Here is a 20,845-nt window from a genome sequence, read left to right as displayed (position 1 = left end):
ATGATAGCAAATGCTGACAGCTTTGTTTACATTACCGCAGTAAAATCTGGGTCATTAAAACTATGGGCTAACCTCAATCCGATGCTTGCCCGTTCTCCAGCCTCGATTAATACCAGCTCTTTCGCTGATGTGAAAACAAGAAATGTGAATCCTGTCTGAATGGGCACTCAGTAATAGATGAAACTGGGTACATACTGGGTCCAGTGGTGCGTCCTGGCACCAGTTAGTGGAGTGTATTTCATCAGAGCCATTGGCCAATTTTAAAATCATGAAGTGGGATATGAACTGAATTACAATAAGCAGGCAATATCACTAACTTGTATGCTACGATAGCAATAAGTTTAGAATATAAAAACATAAGAACATAAGAACTAGGAACAGGAGTAGGCCATCCGGCCCCTCGAGCCTGCCCCGCTATTCAATAAAATCATGGCTGATCTTTTTGAGACTCAGCTCCACTTACCCACCCGCTCACTATAACCCTTAATTCCTTTACTGTTCAAAAATTTATCTAGCCTTGCTTTAAAAACATTCCATGAGGTAGCTTCAACCGCTTCACTAGGCAGAGAATTCCACAGATTCACAACCCTTTGGATGAAGAAGTTCCTTCTAACCTCAGTCCTACATCTGTTTTCCTTTATTTTGAGGTGACGGCCTCTAGCCCTAGTTTTACCTGCTAGTGGAAACAACCTCCCTGCCTCCACCCTGTCTATTCCCTTCATAATCTTATGTGTTTCTATAAGATCTCCCCTCCATTCTTCTGAATTCCAATGAGTATAATCCCAGTCTACTCAATCTCTCCTCATAATCCAACCCTCTCAACTCTGGAATCAACCGAGTAAATCTCCTCTGCACCCCCTCCAGTGCTAGTATATCCCTTCTCAAGTAAGGAGACCAAAACTGCACACAGTACTCCAGGCGTGGCCTCAACACGACCTAATACAGCTGCAGCAAACCCTCCCTGTTTTAAAATTCCATCCATCTAGTAATTGCAGACAAAATTCCATTTGCCTTTTCGATTACCTGCTGCACCTGCAATCCTATTTTTAGTGATTCTTGCACAAGGACACCCAAGTCCCTCTGCACAGCAGCATGCTGCAATTTTTTACCATTTAAAACATAGCCCATTTTGCATGTTATTCCTACCAAAATGGATGACCTCACACTTATCAACATTGTACTCCATCTGCCAGACCCTTGCCCACTCACTTAGACTATCTATATCCCTCTGCAGACTTTCAGTGTCTTATGCACACTTTGCTCTACCACTCACCTTAGCGTCATCTGCCAAGTTTGACACACCACACTCAGTCCCCAACTCCATATCATCTATGCTTTAACCTAGGGTTTCAACGAATTCTTTTTTTGCAGCTCTCCAACATATGCAGAGCTGAAATGAAAACTTTGCTCCTGTGAAATAAGCTGAGAATTTTCCAGTTACGAAAGAGTAATCATATCACTGTTCTTCCTGCTTATTTCCACGTAGGCAACACCATTAAAGGAGTTTTTTTGATCTGTGCAATTTTACCACCTCAGTTTCCACCACAAATCGGGTGAGCAGTGGACAGGAAGATGATCCAAGCCATTGCAACGTAGCCAGGGTTTGGCTTGGGCAACTTAACCTCTGGGCTTTCAATTCCATCTAACTGACCAGCTGCCCTCATGAATGCATTGGAAGTTGAGCAGCGCACCTACATCATACAATTTGCGGTGGGCACCTTAAAGCCTGGTAAAAGCAGCAGTGTATCTTTTCAGGACAGATTGCATTATCTACCTTTTTATTTCAAAAATATGCTTTATTCATAAAAAAATCTGGATACGCATACGCAGTCACGAGAGCAGTTCAGTTCTATACAATCATTGTATATTGAGAACAAACAAAAACACAAGACTTTCTTACTTACACAAGACTACATTTACATGCATTTGGGGCATCAGGAGGGCCCGATAACTGAATGGCCCTCCAGTGTATTTCAGCAGAAAGACCTTAGAGAGCAGTCTTTCCCCACTGCCCCTTGGCAGCAGCTGCCCCCAACTCTAGTGCGTCCCTCAGTATGTAGTTCTGGACTTTGGAATGTGCCAGTCTGCAACATTCAGTCCAGGTTAGCTGCTTGCTCTGGAAGGCCAACATGTTTTGGGCAGATGAAAGAATAGGTCTTTCACCGAGTTGATGGACCTCCAGAGACACTTGATGCTTATCTTGATGTGCGACCCAGGGATTAGCCCACTTGGCAGAGAGTTGTGTGTCACAGAACTGCTGAGGACAAATTCCAACAAAATCCACTGCATCTCCCTCCAGAGCTCCTTTGCAAAGGCATATTCCAGCAGGAGATATGTGACAGTCTCTCACCACCCTACAGCTGCTTCGAGGGCAGTGTGTGGAGGCGTTGAGAGTCCAGGTGTACATGAAGGATCCTACAGATCGTGCTTCTCTCACCACCAGCCAAGCAATGCCTTGGTGCCTGTTGGAAAGTTCTGGCAATGAGGCATTCGGCCAAATGACTGGCAGTCTGCTCAGCGAACCATGTGACAGGATTCAACACCTCCTTTTCCTGCAGCACTTGATGATGCTGCGTGCTGACAACTTCCTGATGGATTTGTGGTAAAAGGCACTTTTCTTCGTAAATTTCTCACAAAGGAGAGGTGATACGGAATGGGTCCAATTACTTGGAGGGTTCCATGGCAACCAAGCAAGGTCCATCCTTTGCAACGCCGGGGACAGATAGAACCTCAGTACAGTGATGTTTGGTGTTTTCCAACCAAGGGTCTACGCACAGCTTGGTGCAGCCACACACAAAGGTGGCAACCAGGATGAGGGTGACATCTGGAATGTTCTTCCCAACCTTACCCAGAGGTTTGTACATGGTGTCCCTGTGGACATGGCCCGTTTTAGATCTCCAGATGAAGTGCAAGTAGGCTTGGGTGGCTGCATAGGCGCAGGTTCGGGGAATAGGTCAGGCCTGTGCCATGTATCATGGCAGACAGAGCATCTCACTCCTGATTACCCACAATGGAGAGGGAACAGTGCTCCCAAAAGCCCAGTTTCTGCCTTACCTTGGCAATATGCTCCACTCAAGATTTTGCACTTGCCCTGGTCCCTCCGAACATATTTCTAGCACCTTCAGGTCATCTATCCTGACAGTGAAGGGGAGAAAGGATCAGTTTGAACTGGTCGCAGATGCTCACGAGTCTGAGCACCGATGGCGGATCCAAACAGCGATGTCATCCATGTATAGGGAGGCTTTGACTTGCAGACTCCTGCTGCCTGGACTAGTCACCCCTTTCAGGCTTGCATCCTTCCTGATGAAGTCAGCAAGAGACTCCACAGAACACAAACAAGGCAGGGAAGAGAGGTCTGCCCTGCTTGACTCCAGATCTGATTGGGAAGCTGAACATAGTATTATAAAAGTGGCGTAAGCAATGTCCTGTACAGCCATCACATGACATCCCAACTCCCATACTCAATCTTAAACGCCCTGGTCAACAATTAATACTCAATTAAGCTTACAATCAGATCATCATTTCCTACACAAAAGCAGTGATTACACTTCAGAATACTTCACTGGCTGTAACGTGCTTTGAGAAGTCCAGTGGTCATGAAAAATGCAATTCTGATGTTCTTCCATTCTGCTTTTCAGCACAGCTCTCTGCATGAAATGGGAATGGCTAGTCACAGCGAGTTAGCATTATGAGAGGCGTCGATTCCAGAGGAAAAAAGGGAGAAATGAAAATGCTCTCGACATTGCTTATGGCCTAGGAGCAAGCAAACCTGACTGAGACATGCTATTTACATGGCATCCACTTACAGACAAATTAACAACCAGAATAATAGGTCTTCATAAAGATTCAATATCAGTACCCACACCAGGGGAGAATTCTGATCATAACCATATGTGTACAATATTAATAGGAACGATGCTGAAAAGAAATGCGTGGAATGGTTTGTTAGTGCCCTCTACATACCAGACGTAACTGGGAACATGTTAGCTTCCAGACAGTCAATAATTCACCACGGTGACACAAAGGTAAGTTGTGTACAATAGAAGCGGTTATCTTCATGAAAGAGCTGGAAGAATTCCAGAGGACAATACGAGGCATTTAAAAAGAAATGTAATTAGGAGTTTCAGCCTGACCCAGGATCTCTGTCCTGTATGAAGCAAGAAACTACAGAGCTTTCACTGGAAAGGCCTCAGAGAGACAGAACAAAGTAAATCACTGATTCCTAAAAAAATTTGTTCAAGTAAATGGAATGCAAAGTATCAGGTTAGAATATTCAGTTAAATGTACAATTAGCAGTGACAGCCACGGCTCGACAATAAACAGAGTGGCAGCTGTTTGCACTTTCTTCATAATCTTACAATGGTCACAAAAGCCCAGCCTCTCTGTTCTATTTAATGTATTTTTAACAGGTTTTCAAATAAATATATCTGTCAATACAGCATTTGTTAAACAATTCACTAACCATTTTCTAAAATATTCTGTCTAACTTGTGATGAATGGCTTTTCAACAGGGCAAGTTTCCTGAAAGCAAAAATGTCCCATGTTTCCACAGTTCACCTAATGCGATGAACAGATGTGCAGTGAACTTTCAAACAAAGACACTATGTGACCTTAAACAGCTAAAAGCAAGAGGAGACATATTTCAACTACAAAATAACAGCCCAATATTAAGCAATGACAGGAACAACTGCATTTTACAGAGAAACATTAAACCTCACAGTGGCTTTCCATATTAGTCGCACTGTTCATCAGTCACACTGCCATCTCCCTGTGAAAACAGGTAACGAATGTTACTGTACAGAACTAATTTACAAAGGATAGTGGATTTATAAATGGGTAGCTCGTTCCATGGTTCAGAAACATGGATGCGAGTTTCCCTGGCCAAGTAATTGGTTTCCTGATTCTGACCCATGTGAACACATTCAGGCCCATTATAAAATGGCAATGTTCAACATTAATTATCAAGGTCCACTGATGGTGGCTTTATGGATGGATGGCAGAACTGATAGGTACATGACTTGCCTGTGGTTGGTAGACTCATCCAAGAATCGGTGGCAAGGTCTATGTGAGCTCATTGGTTTTATGGATAGGTGGTTGCAAGTGAATGAGAGTGACACCAGTAGCTAAATTTCAGATGACTTCAAGTTCAGAGAGAGGAGAAAGTAGGTGAATTAGTAGTGCACTGGAATATTCAAGCAGGACATCTTACACATTTTTAAAAACAGTGAGCTTGAAAAGTTTGGTCCTGGTAAAGATCAAAACAAAAACTGCAAGGTTAAGGAGGAACAAAAGACTTGCATTTAGATAGTGCCTTTCATGATCGCTGGATGTTTTAAAGCACTTCTCAGCCATCAAAGTACTTTGAAGTATACTCATTATTATTTTGTAGGAAATGTAACAATCTATTTCATATTTTATGTATCTCAGAGGAATGCAGAGATGAAACTAGTTTCTAAGTGTACAGCAGGTTTATTTACAAGAGCTTCAAAGTATGTCTGAAATCACAAAAAAATTGGACTTGTGCTCATTCTAGCTTCTAGCAGCTCCTCCATGTTTCTATAGCTCTAAGTGATCACCCTATTTTAACCAAGCAAGCATTGACAACATAGTACAATTCTAAATTCTGGCAATGAAATAGTGCAATTTAATGCCAATTTACACAAAATGGGCTTCCTACAAAATGGCTACATGATAATGATCAGGTCATTCAATTTTGTTATGTTGGTTGCTAGATAAATATTGGCCAGGATACTAGGAATAATGGCCTGGCTCTTCTTTGTAATAATACCAAGGGAAATTTTGCATCCACTGATGGGGCAGATAGGTTCTCAATTTATCATTTCATTCAAAACATGTACCAGCAAAGCTGTACTCCTTCAGCAGATCTGAAACACAGGGAAACTAATTTTAGAAAGAATTAGAGTTGAAGGTTTCTCATGCTGAAAATTTTTTTCCCATTTACAAAATTTTCTTTTTTAAAGTTAGTTATTTCCATTTTAGTCAAGTATTTATTGGCTCAGTATTACTCTGGAACATCAATTTCAACTTTACACTCAAGTCCCAGACAGGATTTGAACCAAGTGCCTTATAAACACAGAGTTTAGTGTGTTACCAACTGACCTACATCTAACACAGCAAAGCTATAATTTGCACAGTATTCATAAGACACACTGCCATAGGACCCCTAACCAGCCATTAATTAACTGAGTGGGCTATTTAACCCCAACCCTCAGCCATGCCCAACAAAATTCCAGACAGGGATCATCTTCACACTGGATTTTATGTACCCACCAGCCGAGATGCATAGAATGTAGTCCACTCAACCAGAGTGTTCTGATTCTTGACCAATATACCATTTGCTGGAGAAAGTTATGGTTCAATTTTACAGTTAATAATCAATTCAATGTCATCAGCTAATGTAGTGTGAATGTTACCAGATGACATGAGAAATTGGACCTCTCAAAGCAGGAGTTTAGTATGTTGGTGATGGTCTGACTGGAACAGACATATTCACAGTTTGGGTTCTTCCACATGTTCCACATCTTCCCCAGCCTCCCGAGCATTGGAGGGCTCTTTGGGTTTCTTCATGGAAGACTGAAGCCTGGGAGTTTGCTGATTATTTCAGTTACCAAGCTGCGCTAGTAATGTTTTGTGATGAGACAGGAGACAGTGCCAGGGGTGGGAGGGGGCGTGTTCAGGCACACCACTGAAAGGTGTTGTCAGCTTGAAGACTGCACAGTACTTTTCAGTTAGGGCTATGGGATTTTAAATAGATGCAAGGTTTTTTTTCTTGAGGTGGGTGTTACTGGGAGTTCTTCATGAGTGTCAGCATGCGTGTTCTTCCAAGATGGTTCTGTTATCAGGATGCTCACTTTGTGATAGCACAGGGAACCACTTAAGCTGTGTTGGGCTCAGAATTGTTAATACAGTCCTCCTGACTCTCTTAAAGTGACTACCTCTGGTGGATCCTGTGCCAGGTTGAGCAGGAGCATACTGTTGTTGTATAGACCAGCTTGAGTGAGTCTGATTTACTTCCCCAAGTAGTACCCACCAGCATCCACATGTGATTCACTCTTGCCTCCAACCTTGGTTATCAAGATGGTGTTGGTAGGCCAATGTGAAATGGTATTCTGCCCTACAGGACAAAGAACATACAACTCTCAGTAGTTTTGGATTTTCTTCTTGGGTTTCAACTTTTTTTTCTTGACAGGCTGAGTTCCCAGAACTTTACCTGGGTCCCTAGATTAATAGTCCAGCAATAATCCCACCAGGCCATTGCCTCTCTATAATTTGCTCCGATATAGATTGGCAATGGGTCATGGGCGATTCCTGGGCCACAGAACTGGATGTGAAGTTCTTTGTTGGCCGTTGGTTTTTCAGTTAGGTGGCTCGCACAAAAGTCTTGGTCAATGTCTCCACGTTCTGAAGTAGGCTCCCAGACAATATAGATCTTTTGTGAGGTGAGTTTTTTTTGTTCTCACACCTGAAGCTTTTTAGCCTGACAAATCGTGGGTAAGCTAACAGCATATGCTTCTTGGACTGAACTGACAGCAGGGCGCGTGCCAAATTCTGGTGAACCACAAACTTGTTGAGTCTGTTTCCTCTGGACCATGTCGGAAGTAATCCTGAGAGTCAACTACTTTTCTTCACTTTGATAAATGTGACATATTCTTTTCAATATTTTCAACTGCTTTTATGTTAAGGAACTACTGTGTGGATAGAAAATATCTAACACAAATTCTTGCTGTTTAGTTGAGTCTATCTCTAGTCCAGTCTGGTAGGTTGAGTTACCCATGTATCTCCACTCACAATACAATCTGACTGACAGCCAGGTGAACTTCAATGACACCGATAATAATTCTACCCCTCCTGTGCTGCATTGTCTATGCCTACGTAGGAATGGTCTGACATGTTTTTAACCAGAACATAGAGGTTAGCAAAGTAATTCACTATGTGAAGAACTAAATGCACATACACCCAGATAAACACAATTCTAGACAAGTAAATGGCAGCACGGTGGCTCAGTGGTTATCCTGCTGCCTCACAGTGCCAAGGACCCAGGTTCAATTCCACCCTTGGGTGACTGACTGTCTGTGTAGAATCTGCACATTCTCCCCTTGTCTGTCTGGGGTCCTCTGGATGCTCTGGTTTCCTCCTACAGTCCAAAGATGTGCAGGCTAGGTAGATTGGCCATGCTAAATTGCCTATCTTGTCCAGAGATGTTTGGGTTAGACATGGGGAAATGCAGGGGTAGCGGAATCAGTCAGAGTGAGATGCTCTTGGGAGGGGTTGTGTGGACTTATTAGGCCAAATGGTCTGTTTTCACACTGTAGGGGTTCTATAAAAAGTCTGCCTTGTGGTTTAAGGAAGGAACACAGGGCTCTGTAATAAACTTTGATCTGGAAACAGCACAGAAAGAGGAAATGAAATTCCTTTAAAATATCTGTAATTGATTTCAAGAATGTTTGAAAATAACTCCAAACAGTTTCCATCAATTGTGAAGGACTAAATTGTGATTTTCTTGTATAATAAGAACTATTGGCTCACGTGACATGGCAAAGAAAGTTAAAGAATGGGCACGTGTGCAGACATAAAGGAGAGCTACAAGCAGAGGAGCTGGAGAATGGAGGCCCAGATGCAGACATAAAGCGAAAGCAGAGAGTAACGGAAGCAGGAGGCATTTGCGTGAAGAAGCAACTCACTCTTAGAAAGAGGTCAGTACTTCTTTTATTTCGCAGAAAAGGCAACAGGAGCTCTTGGGGGAATGCATGAGGTGGCGATAAATGTCCAAAACGTGGAAAGCTATGTGAACGGTTTGATGATGGTCAAGAGTTGGGAGTTTTTCCAAAAAGTGGCCATGCTTTAAACCAGGGTTTCAGTGGTTGTTCACTTGAAAAGGAAATGTGGACAGCAACATCATCAGGACTGACAGGATAAAAAAGGCTAATGGAACTGTGCTTTGCTGTTGAGAAAGTTGAACATGAAGTTAGTTGTCAGAAAGGATTCACAACCTAGCCAGCATAAGCACTATGTAGTTAAATGTTGCCACATGCTCGTGGTTGTGAAACATGCATCATTGTCGTACTGATTATTTCAAGTAAAATTGACCTTTTCAGTTGAAGCATTATTTGCATGTAATTTATGTGCAATTTACATTGATTCAGATTCCTGTCAAAGTTAAAACTACAAAAAATGGACTCTTATTGGTAATTTCTCCATTTGGGGCTCATTTAATAAATTTGAATACTTTTGAATTATGGTTCCTTCACAGGGATCAAAGGTATAACAATGTATTAAAAATGGAACAGATGGTCCCAAAAGTAGAGAACTCTACAAAGCTATGGCAAGACAGAGGAAGTAGTAGGTACTAATACTAAAACCAAGCTGCTGGGAGACATACACAGCACTATCTATGGGATGGAAGCCTGAATCATGATGGTGCTTTGTTGAGAAAGGTGAATAGGGAATTCCTATTGGAAGCAATATTAGCTTAAATGTATTGTGGTGCAGTGTTAGTATTCCTGCCTCTAGGCCAGAAGATCTTGGTTCACATCCCACGTGCTAAGGAGGTTTACAATAGCACATTGGAACGGATTAATGGAAAAGTACTTTTAAAGCATTGCTCAATAATCTTATCATCAGAAAATCAGAACAAAAACTGGGATTTTGTGTGCAATATATGCAGATGTTGATCGAGTTCTAGTAAAGAATTAGTTACGTTTTATTGACTGACAGGTAATTTTTTGTTCTTATAGTGGTAACTGGAGATATACTCACCATCAGTAAAAGGCTCCCATTCATAATGCTTTCCTGTAAAAGGTCTGTTATTATAGGCAGCACATTGAACTTCCCGAAAGTCTCGACTCCCATGGGGGCAGGGCTGTCACAGACAAGACACTAAAATTCAGAGTTAAAGTTTATAGAGCTTGCATATAGTACATGTTATTAGACACATCATTCTCGTACAAAATATGATTTCACGTTTTTGAAGGTATACTTGAAATAATTTAAGTGAGGACCATTAGACAGCACAAATGTGGAAAACAAAACATTGGTTACGATATCACCTGGCATACTCTTCTGCATTAAGTAATGAAATGTAAAATCTATTTTTAGCAAGGATCACCAGGCTAATTTTGTTCTGGTCTCAATTAAAAAAAGCTAGGAGGGCAGTAAAGACTGTTTGGTTCAAGGAATAGCCTTTTACCTTGCAAACAAGCGTATTGTTCCACTTAAACAACTGCTAATTTGGGCAAATTAGCCCACACTCTTAGCAGGCTACTTTGCTGGATGAGGTTAGCAGTAGAGCTGTCCCACTGGTTCCTTGAGTCACACTTTAGTGAATAGGGCTCTGAGTGAGGTTACTGAATGAACCACAACTGTTATGGTGCAAACAATACTGCACTGTTGCAAAACAAGATTTTTAGAATTTACAGATCTAATAATATTTTATGTTATAACAAACATCATCTTATTATACAATCATTTTGTAACAATGTGCGGTATTTCACTGCCAGTTAAGCAAATCAGAACAACGTCACTGACCAATGTTTTTTGAATCAACTTGCACTTGTGCTGTATTTTGTTCAAACCCCAGGACAGCCCAAAGCACCCCAGGGTTAATGAATTCCTTTTGAAGTGCAATCACTGTTCTCATGTAGACAAATGTTGCAGAAAATTTGCAAGCGGCAACGTATCATTGCTATCACAAATAGCAATTATACAAATAATCAGCAATTCTTGTTAATAATCACATTGGTTGAGAGAGAAATATTGTTCAGGACATTTAAAGAACTCCCTCCTCTTAAAAAATAGACCTATGCTTTTTTTCTGAAACATCTATACGATCAAGCCATTTGTTCTTTAGCAGCATTCTCCTTTTTTCTGTAGCCTTTCTATGAGGAGGTATTATTTGCTTGAGTGAAGACAACATCAGTGACAAAGATTGTCATCTGCAGTAACCTGCAAGAACCCAGCTGTTTAGAAGTTGAGGACAGCAGTGTCATGACTGCAGCTCCGACGGTTGGGGCATTCTCAAGTCAGGGTGCAAAACATGATACTGCATCACCATATTGCCAATAGTCTGCAAAGTCAATACTCTTCAGATTGCCCCAGAACAGCCACTGAATTTGAAAACATGGCTCTGTAGCAAATGATAAATGCAGGCAAACTGTCAATGATGAGTCAAAGAATCATAGAATCCCTACAGTGAAGAAAGAGGCCATTTGGCCCATCATGTCTGTACCAACCCTCCAAGAAGCATCCCACCCAAGCCCAGCCCCCTCTTTTCTTTGCAATCCTGCATTTCCCAAGGCTAGTCCACCTAGCCTGCACATCCCTGAACACTATGGGCAATTTAGCACTGTCAATCCACCTAACCTGCACATCTTTGGACTGTAGGAGGAAACCAGGGCATCCAGACAAAACCCATGCAGACACGCGGAGAATGCGCAAACTCCATGCAGACAGTCACAAGAGGTTACAATCAAACTTGGGTCCCCAAACCTGTGAGGCAGCAGTGCTACCCACTGAACCAAAATACCACCCAGCAGATTGTGCCATCTGTGCCACCCAGGCCTTTTTTCAAACAAAATAAATATAGAATTTTCACAAACATGTTATGATGCTAAAGGAATGGCAGTGAAAGAGTAAGTTTCAAGAAAGTAACTGCAGAGGTATCATTTAACCTTATCTTTGCCTCCAAACAAACCCACACCTGGACAAATATTAAATATGACAGTCATTTTGACAACTTGGGTTGCTACAGCCAAAATTCAAAAGGAAAGAAAGGGAAAATAAAAAGACTTGTAGAAGGAAAAGAAACATTGGCATTTATATAGCACTTTTCATAACCTCAAGACTTTCCACATGCTTTACAGCCACTGAAGTGTTTAAAATTGGTAATCACATTTTAACAAAGGGGCTAGTTCAGGCAATTACTATCTTAAAAATTTCCCAACAAGGCTTGCCTTTAAAGCGTACATATTAGGATGGAATAATCAGTGTAAAAGAGTGTGCACAATTCAGGAAATTAGATTATGTTAGATTGATATCACATTGACTACTTCAAATTAGCTCTCTCACATCTTGGCAGGCCTGAACTGGCTGCAAAATTAGGTGTTACGTGAATACGCCAGGGAGCTATCAAAACTTTCACAGCATTGATTAAATGTAAAAGTGCATTTTCAGTTCTGCCTTTTGTACTAGTTTGACTTCAAGGAGAGAATAAGGATATCATTAATCAGCAATCTGCTTTCCTATCTCACTGCTTGTAGTTGAACTTCTAACACTCCTCGAGAAAAGTTGTGGGTAATTACTAGAACAAACGTAATGGGTTGAATCGTCTTTGAAAACTTGTAACTTCTGTTTATGTTTACAAGATTTTAGGGCTTTCGAAACAGATGCTATCTGAATAAGTTTAATAAAACGCATCCGATTGGAAAATGACAGGATTGGAAGAGCCACCTATTTTCTAGGCTTGCCTAGTTTTGCCTCCCATTTACTGTCACTCAGATTTGCCACGCATTGATGGAAAAACCTCAGGAGGAAAAAGATCCATTACTCACCCAAATGCCCACAATCCCGGATACCAGAAGACATATTTCAGTCCAGAAAAATTAAACTCCTACATACAGAAACTAAGCATTTTATTGAATGAACAAAAATATGCCCAGAAGGAACTGAGTTTCTAAAAATTTGAGACAAGCATGTGGTGAGGGGAGGCAGTGGTGGAGAGTAAACAGAATGGAGTAATATATGATATGATTGAAAGCTGCTGCCATTATTCTTCTTCCCTTGACTGGGTTAAGGGCCTATTTGGTTTGCAATGATTGAGGAACAACTATTAGCAAGTTCTAACTATAGGAGGCCCTTGTATTAACAAGATGTGCTCTATTGCACAATAACAATTCGGTATAAGTTACATTAGTCAGATGTACATTCTTACTAATAGCACTGGGAGACACAGATGGAACATTTGTTCCCTTCCAGGTCTACAACTATTCTCTTGAGTTCCCCATCCATCACTGTATGCCATTATCAGATTGTGGTGGAGCTTATTGTAGTCTTCAACATTAAACCTTTCAGAAACATTATCTTATGTTACAGAATAATGATGGCTTCAGACTTAATTGTAATGTTGACTCCCAACTCAGCTAAACATTGTGTTAATTGTATAGTAATTGAGGGCATTAACTGGGCATTTACTTGTTCTTCTCGAAAAGGCAGCAGACTGAAACTGTGCTCAGTGGGTTTTGTTCAATTTGCAGGTGCCTGTTTGTAATGTGAGCCTCTGTAAATAAAAGCTGATAACTATCAAAAAGTTAATTTCTACTTCTATTCTGGCGATCTGGAATACATCACACTGCTACCTTTCTACAAAACATTTTCCCCTAGTGAACAGAAATTATATACCACAGTTTAGATTCCTGTCATTAGAACACTGAAATCTGCTTTCTCCCTTCCTGTGATCCTTTGTATACTTTTCTAGCTCGCACTTCTTACCTCGCAGTAAATTGATAGTTAATCCTGGCTTATGATTCTGTGAGCACCACAGTCTTCAAGTACCACTTGAAACCTGGGAACATGAAGCTAATTAACACCATGGTTGAAACCTGGGATGAAGCTGGGGGCTGAGGGTTTTGAGACCTCAGAATAGGAATGAGGGTTACATGAATAAATTGGAGAACTTGGGTCATTCTCCTCAGAACAGAACAGTTCGAAAGCAGATTTAATGGACCTGTTCAGAATCATGATGGGGTAGAAGAAGGAAAATGTTCCCACCGGTGGAAGTGAAACAAAGGACACCAATGTAAAGGTGATTAGGAAAACAACTAATAGTAATATGAAGTAATAATTTTTTAACAAAGCAAGTGGTTAGGATCTGGAATGTACTACCTGAGACTATGGTGGAGGCAAACTGGATTGTGGCTTTCAAAAGGGAATTGGCTAATCATCAAAAGATGAAACTTTATGGGGTTGAAGACGGAGGGTTGGGGAGTGGGACTAGCTGCATTGATCTTCAGGGAGCCAGGACGATTTGTCTTGTTCTGTGCCGTAGACATTGTAGAATGCAATGAACTAATTAAGGAGAGGTAAAGAAAATGACGAAGGAAAGAACATTAAGATTACAGGAATGCAGACATTATGGCTCAATGCTAGAGGGAAATAACAGTTGGATTTTCCTGATTGGTCAACATGCCTTCAGATAAAGTGTATAAACAGGATCTGTTGATCTATTTCTAAAGTTACAGCCAGCTGGCAAAAAAAAGGTTGTGATTTATGGTCAAAACCTTTAGTTGTTTGGTGATATTTCTATTAACAATGCTTGGCTGAATGAAGAGAATTAACACTTCATTACATTTCTTCAGCCATTGATATTTCTCTGGTGGCTCAGTGGTTAGCACTGTTGCCTCACAGTGGCAGGGACCTGGTTTGATTTCACCCTTGGGTGACTGTCTGTGTGGAGTTTGCACATTCTACCCATGTCTGCGTGGGGTTCCTCCCACAAGTCCAAAGATGTGCAGACTAGGTGGATTGGCCATGCTAATTGTCCATAGTGTTCAGTGATGTGTAGATTTAGTGGGTTATGAGGGATGGGTCTGGGTGGGATCCTCTGAGGGGCAGTGTGAATTTGTTAGGCCGAAGGGCCTGTTTCCACACTGTAGGGATTCTATGATCTTTGTTCCTCCTGAACGTATGTATGGGAATTAAAAATACTAATTACGGTAAATGTTCCAAAGTCTCATGATCAACTTCAAAAGACCTCACTATGATTTTATGTGATTTTTCATTTTAAGCCAGGCTGTGAGATACACTTCAGATCGACAAGGAAAGAAATTATTTTCCAAAAAGATGTGCAGCCCACGACTGATGGTGTGTGCAAATTTACCAGAATGGTATTGGAAATGGAAGGTTTGAGTTATAAGAAGAGGCTGGATAGGCTGGGACTTTTTCACGGAGGTTGAGAGGTGACTTTATAGAGGTTTATGAAATCATGAGGAGTATAGATAAGGTGAATGGCAGGTATCTTTTCCATACGGTGGGGGATTTCAAGATTAGGGTCATATTTTTAAGGTGAGAGGAGAAAGATTTAAAAAGACATGAGGGGTTTTTTTTACACAGAGGGTGGTTTGTGCGTGGAATGAACTTCTGGAGGAAGTGGTAGGTGCAGGTAGTTACAATGTTTAAAACACATTTAAGTTAGTACTTGAATAAGAAATGTTTGGAGGGATATGGGCCAAGTGCAGGCAGGTGGCTCTTGTTTAGTTTGGGATTATGGTCAACATGGACGGGTTGGACTAAAGGGTCTGTTTTCATGCTGTATGACTCTATAAATGAGCGCTGTTTCACAGTCATTCCTCTTTATCCTTCATTCAGCACTTAAATAGCACTTGACCACAATTTTGGTCAGCAAATGGTGGGTTCACTCCAGGATTCAAGTTCATATCCGAGCTGATGCTTTGGTGCAGGATTGAGAGACGGCTGCACTGTCATCTCTTGAATGAGACACTAAATCAAGTTTCTATCCAGTGGCACTAACTGATTATTTTGCCGAATCACCGAAAGACGATTGAAATTACTCGAAGTAGGCCCTTACTGTTCTTAAATTCTCTGCTCAGCTCACAATTCACGAGCTAGTGATTTGATATGAATTGTTTTGGGATGTCGTAAGGGTGTGATTTATTTCATTCAGAATTTCCAAATTATCCTGGGCTACATTCAAAGCTGTACAAATTGAGGTTTGATTGAAATTTAACAAGTGAATCAGTGAACTCTGACCAATGCTACCTAGTTTCATCCAGATAATCAGAATAAGGTATTTAAGAGGTGGACTGATGATAAAATATCTCACCACAACACCAGATGCTAGATAGGTGTCATTAATGGATTAGATGTATCAATTAGCTGAATAGATTAATAAATGGGGTGGTGAATAATTGCAGAGGCACGACTACATTAAATCCCTGTCAACCAAACAAAATCAGATGGTCTGGGATTGGTATGTTGGGAGAAATTATATAGATCATGCAACAACGAAAATTAGGTAGGAATAAATGCTAAACAAAAAAGTAAAATTTGCTAATGTATTGCTTGAAGTAGATGCTGTGCTTGAAACAAATTTGCTTTGGAGATTTTAAAACAGTGAAAATATAAAGAATGCGAGGTTGTGGAATTTACTCAACAATGTTTAGTTCTCCAAACAGCTTAGCTCCTAAGAGGCACACTTTTGGTTTATTTGGAGTACAACTTTGTATTGAATTACACACTTGGATTTATCCTTCATCACAGGTCTGCATTTGTCTTCAATGGCAACCTTTGATATACCCTCCACCATATCCATGTTTTCCCTGTATTAGGCCCCTTTCATTTCCCCCTTTCAATCCGTACCAATAGTGTTTTATACCTGCAAGACACATACATTTGAGCAATATGACCCCATAACGGGTGGTGACTTCAGGTCATACCTGAGAGTTACACGACTTGTACTGTCTGAAATCTCCAAGACAATTAAATTCCTGAGCAGGAGGACTCCTTGAAACTCTGGACAGGTGTCTCTTTTGCAATCCTAACACTCGTTCTGTTGAGCTGTGTTTATCAGTTTGAACTTTGGTTTCTAATGGTGCCTGGGAAAGTTGTGAGACCTTCACGTTCCTCAGAGTTGATTCCTCAGTTTGATGCAGTGGGAGCGGACTCCAATGACCTGGCCGCACCATTGGTTTACTTGTCTGCTTGTGATTCAGATGCAAATGGTCTGAAGACTCATCGATATTTACTTGGTCTGGATCTGTGCGTTGCTGAGAGGGGGTGTTCTGAACAGAATCTTCTGCCCGTAATGTCCTGGGTCTCAGTGTGTTCAATGGCTCCCTGCAAATATATTGAAAGTAGTCTTAAACTAATAAGAATATTAAATATTAAATAAAACCCTAGGGCAGGCTAATATGCACTAATTTAATTACAGGAGTAAATAGCAATGTTTTGCATTGCTTTACTTAATGCCTTTTATTAAGTTTAAAGATAAGGTCAAATCCTACAATTGGCTGAATTACATGCCATTCTGGTTATGGTTGAAAACCATCTGCAGTTATGTAAAACTAAGACACGTAGAAAAATAAATGGAAACATAACCCAGATCTGGGTTAATACAAATTATGATGCTTGCTCTGAAAACCTGTTCTTCATGCAATGTTTTAGAATGTAGCTTGAATTTACATGACGAGTCCCAATTCACATCCACAGTCACTCTATCTTCAGAATTGCCTATAACTCTCCTGCCACTTTCTTCGCTGCCAATTTGAGATTAACTACCTTTTTTTCAAATGAATCACAGTCACTGGTAATCAATGTTTCTGCCAAGTGCTGTCGCATGCTGTGCAGCAGGCTAGAATGCACAACACAGTCTTTGATCCAGGCGGAGAAATGCTAACACTTTAGGTACCATGCTTGAAAAACAATGGCCATGCACAATGTAATTTTAGAGGGATCATCAATAGCAAGGCCAGCATTTATTACCCATCACTAATTGCTCTAGAGTGGATCACATATAGCCACATTCTTAAATCACACCATTCTTAAAAGAGATTTTGATGCAGTGACAATGAATGAATAGCAATCTATTTCTAAGTTATGACGGTGCTTAACTTTGAAGGGAACTTGGTTAAAATGGTGCCAGGCAGCTGAGATTGTGGGTTTGGGGAGCGCTGTCAAAGAGGTCTCTGTGAGTTTCTGCACAGCCTCTTAAAGCCACAGTAAAATGGTAGAGGACAGGGTAATATTTAAGGTGGCAATAGATGGAATATCAATTAAGTGAGCCGGATGGTATCATGCCAATTGAAGGAAGTTGGGACATCATTCATCGAGGTAAATGGACAGTACTTATTCACACTCACTTATACATTGTGGTGGAAAGAGTGAGGAGGCAAGTTACTCACCACAGAATAAACCAACCACTGCTCTTGTAGCACCAGTATTTAGATGGTAGGCTGAGTTGTATTTTTAGCTAATGGCAATCCCAGGATGTTATTGAGGGAGATTCAATAATGGCAGTGCCATTGAATCTCAAGTGGAGATGGTCAGACTCTATTTTGCTGAAGATGGTTGTTCTCTGGCACTTCTGTGATTTGATTGTTACTTGCCATTTTTCAGTCCAATGCTGAAGGCTAGTCAGGTCTTACTGCATACGGGTACAGGCTGCTTCAGTGGAACTGAACACTGCAATAATCTGCTAACATTCCCACTTTTTACCTTATCACAGAGGAAAGTTCACTGGTGCCATTCAGAAGCAACCATCAAGCACTTAGTATGTGAAGTCAGTACATTACTTCTCCTGCAATAAAGCCAAATCACCACTGCTGTATCCCAGAGCCCCATTCTTCGTTCCCACTCTTTACACTGTCTTCTAGATATACATCTGTGAATTACAGATTTACCCATTCACTTCCTTCACTGATCTAAAGATTGTTCTAACAATGTCCAACTGCCTGCATGATACTGAGAGACAGAAGGACTGGTGCTGAATTCATGTTTGAGCTCCTAATTATTACGTTACCTAAATTCTAAAGAATGCATGAGAGGGAATTCCAATTTCCCTTGCCATTGGAAACAGGAAAGAACTGCAATTAAAATCAAGGGGAGATGTATGCTCCTCTGCATTTCCATTCCACAGCCGGTTGAATCTTGTTGTTTTTGAATGCAGATGACTCACGTAGGAAGCTTATGAAAATATATGTCAATAATCTCCAAAAAAATCTCCATGTGACCACTCTGTTGAATGTTTTTGTTTCATTTCTCTGTCACATTTTGTCTTGGCGTACTTCTGTGAAGTGCCCTGTGATGTTTTCTTGGGTAAGGGTACTACATGAACACATCAGTTGTTGTTCTCTCTTCCACCAACTGCACATGTTACACTGTTGTGGCACTCGCTCTGATCTCCGTGTGACTGTTGCACTTCTCTAGCACACTTCAATGCCAGCTCTGGGGTGAGTACACTCTCTGGGAAATTCCTGAGGTCACCTTCCACTCCCACATCAGCATAGGTTACAGCTGCAGCCTGGAAAGTATACAATTCCTTCTCAAAGTTGACTTTAATCATTTTGGATTCAGTTACATTGTTCTATTTGTTACAACAGGGAAAGGCATTTATTTATATCAATGTTGAGCAGAGGCAGGTTGGCATCCAGGATGAAGATCCATCATCTGCACTCTGACTGTTAACCTGTTTGTTTTGCTCTTTAGAAGCGGTGATATTCCAGTACGCACTGTTTCATGTTCAGATGTGTTGTCTGTGCCTCTTTTGTTTGATTTACCCATTGTCTAGGCTATTTTTCTCGGTGAGTCTCTCGATGATTCAGCAGTGTTTACTCCTCAAAGCTTCTATTCCTTTGATTGAAGTCATTGTCCAGATCTTCTAGTGTTCTGTAAGATGAAGACTGGACATACCCTGGAAATTTCATGTTAGAACCATGTAACTGTTGACTACATCGTAATTGCCCAGGAAGTTTTAACTTCTGATGGGGAAATCAGCCATAATCTGGAACCTGGAAAAGCCCCCATTATTAGTTAGATTCAGAGACTTTGAAGGGTTCTATCTCACTTAGCTTAATAGTTAGCCAGGAGAACGTACAGAGTATAGATGGGGTGGGGTCAGTTTTATAGTTAGACAGTACAGAAGGTTAAAGTAATTAAGACATGCTAAATACTAAACTGATTCCCCCTCACCCCATTCCCCAACGCAGACTTAGCACAGGTCCCAGCAAGCACTCATAATTCCCCCAAGCAAACAACTTAATCTCTCCCACTACTCCTGTGGGCAGCTGTGGGCTTATTTGCCCCACCTGTACTCCTTCACCCACTTACTTGCCAAACAACCCTCACCCACCCCTCTATGTCCTTCACTACCCACCTGCCATCCTTCTTACCTTACACATTTACCTTCGTAGTGACTGGTGACTTTGGGTTTTTAGGCTAAACAGCTTCAGGATATAGGCCAATAACACTCACCGCACTGAAGATCCATGTTCTCTAGAACCCTACTTCAGAACACGGAGACATTGACCAAGGCTTTTGTGTGAGACATCTACATGAAAACCTGACGGCCAGCAAAAAACTTCACATCCAGTTCTGTGGCTCAGGAATCGCCCATGGCCCATTGCCAATATATATTAAAGCAAATCACAGGGGAAAAAATGGCCGAGTGGCAATTTGGTCAGACTGTTAATCCAGGGACCCAGGTAATGTTCTGGGGTGCTAGCTTCAAATCCCAGCACGGCAGACTGTGGAATTTGCATTCAATAAAAATCTGGAATTAAAAGTCTCATGGTGACCCTGATCCATTGTTGATTGTTGGAAAAACCCATCTGGTTCACTTACTTGAGGGAAGGAAGCTGCCTCACTTGGTCTAGTCTTCATGTGACTCCAGACCCACAGCAATGTGGTTGACACTTAAACGCCCTCTGGGCAATTAGGGATGTGCAATAAATGCTTCCTGGCCAGCGACACCCTCATCTCGTGAATGAATAAAGGACATTTTGAGGAAATGTAGAGCTCTAAGAGGTATTGCAAAATAAAAACAAAGTTCAATGCTTTAAAATGACTTTAAGACCCATGTAAATGAAACATATTACTGAGTTAAGGACAGAATAGCTGAATAATGAGATCAAAAATAACCACAAGGCTAAGAATCTTTTAAGGAATTTGAACTGGAAATGATTTAAAATCAATTGAGCAACATGAACATGGTTTTTACAAGTGTGAAACCAAACAAAAAAGTGTTGATTGAACAAGAGGATAAAGATGGGACAGCAAGGCTCTGTAATGTCCGGTGTGTGTAAAACACTCCCATGATATG

General features: G+C 41.1%; 1 protein-coding gene across 4 annotated transcripts in view; it reads right to left on the bottom strand.

The window, feature by feature from the left end:
- The window catches only part of adamtsl7 (ADAMTS-like 7), a 409,793-nt gene that overhangs the window by 310,359 nt on the left and 78,589 nt on the right, over positions 1-20,845 (bottom strand). For all 4 annotated transcript variants that reach the window (XM_048542933.2, XM_048542954.2, XM_048542947.2 and 1 more), the window contains 2 exons: positions 16,467-16,866; positions 9,778-9,880 (listed from right to left, as the gene is read on the bottom strand). In XM_048542933.2, coding sequence (XP_048398890.2) covers positions 9,778-9,880; positions 16,467-16,866 — 503 coding nt within the window. The remainder of the gene's footprint in view (positions 1-9,777; positions 9,881-16,466; positions 16,867-20,845) is intronic.

This window comes from Stegostoma tigrinum, chromosome 1 (assembly GCF_030684315.1).
Source record: "Stegostoma tigrinum isolate sSteTig4 chromosome 1, sSteTig4.hap1, whole genome shotgun sequence".
Lineage (NCBI taxonomy): Eukaryota > Metazoa > Chordata > Chondrichthyes > Orectolobiformes > Stegostomatidae > Stegostoma > Stegostoma tigrinum.
This window is presented reverse-complemented; position numbering and strand designations above follow the sequence as displayed.